At 39.3% G+C, this 6,920-nt stretch overlaps 1 protein-coding gene across 2 annotated transcripts; it reads right to left on the bottom strand.

The window, feature by feature from the left end:
- Positions 1-3,141: 3,141 nt before the first annotated feature.
- LOC120044388 (CDKN2AIP N-terminal-like protein) lies at positions 3,142-4,503 on the bottom strand. Of its 2 annotated transcripts, none has more exons than XM_038989014.1 (3): positions 4,242-4,503; positions 4,005-4,107; positions 3,142-3,360 (listed from the first exon to the last, which is right to left on the bottom strand). In XM_038989014.1, exons 1-3 carry the CDS (start codon positions 4,451-4,453, stop codon positions 3,223-3,225), a joined length of 453 nt encoding a protein of 150 aa, XP_038844942.1. In that variant the 5' UTR covers positions 4,454-4,503; the 3' UTR covers positions 3,142-3,222. The 2 variants fall into 2 exon arrangements, with proteins under 2 accessions (XP_038844942.1, XP_038844943.1); XM_038989015.1 differs by lacking the exon at positions 3,142-3,360 and adding an exon at positions 3,528-3,826.
- Positions 4,504-6,920: the final 2,417 nt, after the last annotated feature.

Genomic DNA, 6,920 nt, shown 5'->3' with positions numbered 1-6,920 from the left:
GGGAGTTGATAGGCTTGAAGTCATAAACAGCGCAATGCTTGAAGCACAACGAAGAGCTGCTGGCAAAACGCACGAAAGTGCTGTTTGAATGAATGCTTACGAGCCTGCTGGTGCCTACCATCGCTCAGTCAGACTGCTCTATCAAATCATAGACTTAATTATAACATAATAACACACAGAAATATGAGCCTTAGGTCATTAATATGGTCGAATCCGGAAACTATCATCTCGAAAACAAAACGTTTATTCTTTCAGTGAAATACGGAACCGTTTCGTATTTTATCTAACGGGTGGCATCCGTAAGTCTAAATACTCCTGTTACATTGCACAACCTTCAATGTTATGTCATAATTACGTAAAATTCTGGCAAATTAGTTCGCAACGAGCCAGGCGGCCCAAACTGTTGCATATACCCTGACTCTGCGTGCAATGAACGCAAGAGAAATGACACAATTTCACCTGGTTCATATTGCCTGCTAACCTGGATTTCTTTTAGTTAAATATGCAGGTTTAAAAATATATACTTCTGTGTATTGATTTTAAGAAAGGCATTGATGTTTATGGTTAGGTACACGTTGGAGCAACCTAGAAGAAAAATAAACGCACACCTATTTAGGCGAGGTGCTGGCTAGCGGAGTAGAAAACTTGAAAATAAAGGAGAGCCGCACACTTTAGGAGCTCAGATGCAAAAAATGTATTACCAACGTTTCGACAGCCAAGCTGTCTTCATCAGGGTATAATCACAAACACTGCGGGATGACTCGTTTATATAGTGTCAAAAGACACACAGAGGAACGACAGTCCTTTTTCGCGAATGTGCACCGCATCGATTATATGCAACGCAGGACACGCTAGATAAACTAGTAATATCATCAACCATGTGCAGTTGTAACTAGTGATTATGATTGATTGATTTTTATAAGATAAGTTTAATGCTAGCTAGCAACTTACCTTGGCTTCTTACTGCATTTGCGTAACAGGCAGGCTCCTCGTAAGGCAGGTGGTTAAAGCGTTGGACGAGTTAACCGTAAGGTTGCAAGATTGAATCCCTGAGCTGACAAGGTAAAACTCTGCCGTTCTGCCCCTGAACAAGGCAGTTAACCCACCGTTCCTAGGCCGTAATTGAAAATAAGAATGTGTTCTTAACTGACTTGCCTAGTTAAATAAAGGTGTAAAAAAAAAACGGCAAAATCGGCTTCCAAAAATACAGATTTCCGATTTGTTATGAAAACTTGAAATCGGCCGACCTCTAGTGCCAAGCTTGTTGTTTCATACCCAAGAAGACTCGAGTTTGTAATCGCCGGGTGCTTCAACAAAGTACTGAGTAAAGTGTCTGAATACTTGTAAATGTTTATTTTTACATATAAATTTGCAAAAAAGTCAAATCTGTTTTTGTTTTCCCCCCCCTCAATCTACACACAACACCCCAATAATGACAAAGCAATGTGGAAAAGGTCAAGGGGTCTGATTACTTTCCGAATGCACTGTAATAACGAGTACACTGTCCATATCCAACATTATTATGGAAGTCATTTTTCATATTTACTAGGGTAAATAACATCTGCTGAAAATGTGTATGTGATAAATAACATTTGATTTGCTATATATATTTTTTACAGGATGGGTCATATTGTGGCAAGTGGTTTATTTAACCTTATATGGAGAAGGGATATGTTATACATTTTTGTGAATTCACTCAAAATGTATACTTATATGCTGTGTAAACAAAATAAAACATTTTTCAGACTGATGATTTTGATTTCAGCTCATTTTTCTTATGTGAAGAGTGCAGCTGTGGCATGTATAATTGTTTTGTCTTTGATAGTATTATGGACTAGGGTAAATGAACCTCATCCGCTGCAACCTCGATGGGCAGTAGCAGGCAACTAGGGGAGACTCTCATTTGGGAAAAAGACAGTCCTCTGTGACCCGGAAACCGATAAGTGGTTGAAGAGTGTTAAGTTAGTAGGTAAACGGAGTGTCCTCGCCTCCCCCTGAGAAACCACGAGTATCCTACCTGAGTTCTTCGCAGAAGAATTTTAAGATCTGTCCACCCCTTTGAATGAGCGGTTTTCTCGAAGGAGAAAAGCATGCACACATTTAAAAAACGATACCCTACTTATCCTTTTATCTATAAAATGTATTGCACAACTATACTGAACAAACATATAAACACAACATGCAATAATTTCAAAGATCTTACTGAGTTAGTTCATATGAGGAAATCAATCAATGAAATTAATTCATTAGACCCTAATCTATGGATTTCACATGACTGGGAATACAGATGTTGATCAGATACCTTAAAAATGGGCCTCAGGATCTCGTCACGGTATTTCTGTGCATTCAAATTGCCATCAATAAAATGCAATTGTGTTTGTCTGTAGCTTACATCTGCACATACCATAACCCCACTGTCACCATGGGGCACTCTGTTCCCAACGTTGACATAAGCAAACCGCTCGTCTACACAACGCCATACATGCTGTTGGCCATCTGCCCGTATCAGTTGAAACCGGGATTCAGCCGTGAAGAGCACACTTCTCCAGCATGCCAGTGGTCATCGAAGGTGAGCATTTGCCCACTGAAGTCGGTTACGACGCCAAACGGCTGTCAGGCCCTGACAAGCACACAGATGAGCTTCCCTGAGATGGTTTCTGACAGTTAGTGCAGAAATATTTTGTGCAAACCCACAGTTTCATCAGCTGTCTGGGTGGCTAGTCTCAGACGATCTTGCAGGTGAAGAAGCTGGATGTGGAGGTCCTGGGCTGGCATGTTTACACATGGTCTGCGGTTGTGAGGCTGGTTGGACATACTGCCAAATGATCTAAAACGACATTGGAGGCAGCTTATGGTAGAGAAATTAACATTCAACTCTCAGGTAACAGCTCTGGTGGACATTCCTGCAGTCAGCATGTCAATTTGCACGCTCCCTCAAAACTTGAGACATCTGTGGCATTGTGTGTGACAAAACTGCACATTTTGGCCTTTTATTGTCCCCAGCACAAGATGCACCTATATAATGATCATGCTGTTTAATCAGCTTCTTGATATGCCACACCTGTTAGGTGGATGAATTATCTTGGCAAAGGAGAAATGTTCACTAACAGGGATGTAAACAAGTTTGAGAGAAATAAGCGGTTTGTGCGTATGGAACATTTCTGGGATTTTTTATTTCAGCTCATAAAACATGGGACCAACACTACATGTTGCGTTTATATTTTAGTAGTAGAGCAGACTGGTCTGGATCATCCCTGGCAGGCAGGGGGCAGTGTTTCCCTTACTGCTCAGTGAGCAAGCACCAGGGCCATATACCAGCATAGACTTCAGAAAGCACATTGGAGCAGAAGATCTGAGGTTCTGAGGAGGCAAGGCATGGAATCAAGGATAGTTCACTCTGGGATAATTAGGGAGAACTGAGGAATGTGTGAAGACCACGTGGAAAGCCCTTTTCTGTACCCCTCCCTTGATTTGAATGTGAGGTACACGGCTCTCAGGAGATTATGTAAAAATCGTAACTCATCATATGGCATATTTCTGGCCTTACAATGTTTATTCTTGCAACATGTTCTCACCCATGGTATTCAGATAATGGCCATTGTCAAGTACATCAGATATTGAAGCAGGCCAATCAACTACAATTATTTTAATGTATAAAATGTTTCAAAAGTTATTGCTTATGTTACGTTTGTTGTAATACCTAATTAAAAAACAATAAGCTTGCATGTAAGAAAACAACATTTAAAAATCATATGCATCTGGAAAAAGGAAAGTTGGACAGTAAGGTAATCAATCCATAACAGACCAGGTCCTCCAATCATCGTTTCTGAAGGAGAGGGCGAGAGAGAATGGTTATTGTGGTGTGTCCTAACAGTGTTACCATGCCTCTGTGTCTGTGATCACTTACCTGAATGAAGCGGATAGGAGAAAGTGATATGTTGGAAGGACTAGTCTAAGACAAGACAAAAAGATGAGAAATTATTTTGGTATGAAATAGAATTTACCTGGTTTTTCATTATCTCATCTCTGGTTTTGAAAACAGGGGCATCCTCCACCACAATTCCTTCAGCCATTTCCTTCATTTTCTCCAGGAGGTCTGGACTGTATCTGAGAGAGCATGCAGAAACAGAAGTTGCATGCCATACATTAGTTACATGATGGTATGCTAGAAGGCATTTTAGCTCAATAACAACTCAAGTACCGGTAGTCAATGCACGTGAAGTGTATTATTGTTTACTCACCGACAGCCAAGAAACACGTTGTTGGCCCATACCATGGACAATGCTAGCAGCTGGTCAATGTGTGGGTCTTCAAAGTCGTTTATATTTCTAAATAGGAATTCCCTCCTGGCCTTCCAGTGTTTTTCACTCTCTGAGATGCCACGATATGTATCTACAAGCGTGGCCAAATGCCTGTTTTGTTCAATGAATTCCTCGATTTCCATCTCGGCCATTTCGACTAGTAACCCACGCTTCCGTATTACAAAATGCGTCTTGCAGAGAGGAAGGCAGGAAGCTCGTGCGAAAGTCCCAGCAAAGACAGTACAGTATGAAGATCAGCTAAAACTTGTTTTTATTTTTTATTATTATTAAACAGTAACATGCAAAACACAAAAACCAGAACAGCCAGAGGGATTACACAGAGAAATAATATAGACATGTAGCGATTTTTTTTTTTTTACATTTTGTTTTGTATACGTTTTAATGATTCTAAATAGTTTTCCAAATCAGATTAAATAAAAAAAATGTATAGGCCTTTTTCTTCATAAATGTTGGTTTGTGTATGAGAATGTTTCCTAATAAAATAAATAGATTTATGACATACTGGAGTTCAATTGTGGAATCAGTGTAGTGAACTAATATGTCAAACTTTCAAAATTTCAATGGTGCTATGCATTTTGTTGCCAAGATATATTTTTTACATAATTCCAGAACACCTCACTATGTAAACAATTACACAATAAGTGTTCAATAGATTCATTCACTTGTAACATCAGGTATATATTGGTCAGCATAGCTTGTGTGAAGTGAGCCAAGCATGGCTCCAGTTCACATCAAATGATGAAGCCTAAGAAAATATAGCATTTATAGAATTTATATATATATATAGAATTTCTGTAGAAAGTATACCTTATTAAACAATTATTGAATTTATTATCTAGTAAACCTATGCCATTCACCTAAATATCGCTTGCAATAGGAGATGTTACAAAATATGCATTATTCTGAAGTAAATATTTTATCCCACTAGGTATAGCTTTTATAACAGTGTCATATTCCTTGCTTGAAACCTCAAAGTTGTATTTTTCCATAAATTCTCTCCGTGTAAATAGATTCCCACTAATACTAACTAATTGGCTGACAAGGATAATGTTTTTCGAGAACCAGTTACGGTAAAATAACATCTTGTTTCTATCGAATATCGACCCATTATTCCATATAAAACATTTATGAGGTGAAAAGTTGTGTTTATACAGCAATGCCCAGCACGTCAAAGCCTGCTTGTAGATCGGCTAAAACTACGTCTCCAATAAATCTATATATACTTGTGTTCCCTTATGTATTTTCTGTTTGATTTGTTGTTAATAAAAAAAAATATTTCAAAATTTTTAAAAACTACGTCTCCAATAGAAATCCCCTTCTTCTATGGGTTTTATGGCAGATTACAACCCAAAAACGTGTATTACCGCCACCAACTGGACGGGGTTGAAAAAAACAAGGTACAAATAAAACCCATACGTGATAGGGAAAACTAACTTAATCCACCCAAAATAAAACTATAAAAAAACCACATTGATAAAACCAAAACCTCCCGCTTTTTCCTTCCTTCAAATCTCCATATCTCCCTTCTCAGGCTCTACGACCTGAGAGGGTGGTACGGCTTGTGACAATCCTCCATGCAACTCCACCGAGAAGTCTTTCAGTCCCAGGAGCCGTTCCGCCACATCCATAATTATATCTATTCCCCACCTTGACAGTGCCATTCATCACCATAGCTATAAAGACCACCTTCTTAACCTTTAACATATCTGGGTCCTGTGTTGAATGGCAACCCCTGCAGCCTTCAGTGAAGGCCTATCCACCACAATTTGACTCTTCAGGAGCACCATTCGAACCCTCATCCCTTTTAACATTCCCAAAGACATGGCTTCATGGTTCCAACCACAATTGCAACATGTCACATTTTCATCACTTTTAAAACACATGCTATGATCTTTTCCACAGGTTGAACATCTCAGCTTCTCCCTTCTGCAAACACTTGAAACATTTCCAAAAGCTTTACAATGATCAACACTGCATTGGTCTTGGAATAAATGCTCTGACTCTTTAGTTTGCACTTGAAAGACTCCATATAAAAAACAAAATAACAGACAGGCTCTTCACTTTTTATTCATTCAACACACAATTCATCCGACGAGCATCAATCACTCCAGGAATATTTTTAATCTCTGCAACATCGATTTCCCACGAAACGCCAGATATTACCCTCTTGAGGGGTGCCATGTTCCGAAGAGACACATCAAACTTCTCAAATCAGGTGAGACTCAGTACAACCTCATACTGACCCTCAGAAGAACAACAGCAGAAAATCCCACCTCTCGTGATAATAGATATCCTTGACCACACTTGTAGGCGATGTCATGGCGACGTTGGTTAGCAAAACTCATGCGTAGAACACGTCCTCGGGTCTAACGGTCGTCTCGCACCAAACTGCGCATGTGTAAACTGTCAAATCAAAGGCACTCCTTCGATATAAGGTCGTTTTTTACGAAAATGAAAACGTGTCACTTTGTCACTTACGAGGTTGGAGTAATAACATATTTAAATACTTTTTCCCTCGAAACTAGGTTGCGCCTTTAGATTTCGAGGAAATTAACAACTAAGGAAGAATTTGTCACTTCTCTCATTGACTTCTCAAAC

Source organism: Salvelinus namaycush, chromosome 3 (assembly GCF_016432855.1).
Source record: "Salvelinus namaycush isolate Seneca chromosome 3, SaNama_1.0, whole genome shotgun sequence".
NCBI classification, from domain to species: domain Eukaryota; kingdom Metazoa; phylum Chordata; class Actinopteri; order Salmoniformes; family Salmonidae; genus Salvelinus; species Salvelinus namaycush.
Note: the sequence above shows the minus strand (reverse complement) of the source record. Positions and strands in the feature narration are given on the sequence as shown.

Bases quoted from the DNA above. Each gene is read 5' to 3' on its own strand.
- LOC120044388 (XM_038989014.1), bottom strand. From the start codon at position 4,453: ATGGCCGAGATGGAAATCGAGGAATTCATTGAACAAAACAGGCATTTG. The intron at 4,108-4,241 runs GTGAGTAAACAA...ATGCTCTCTCAG, and splicing joins AACGTGTTTCTTGGCTGTCG to ATACAGTCCAGACCTCCTGG. The intron at 3,361-4,004 runs GTAAATTCTATT...TTGCCTCCTCAG, and splicing joins ATGAGATAATGAAAAACCAG to AACCTCAGATCTTCTGCTCC.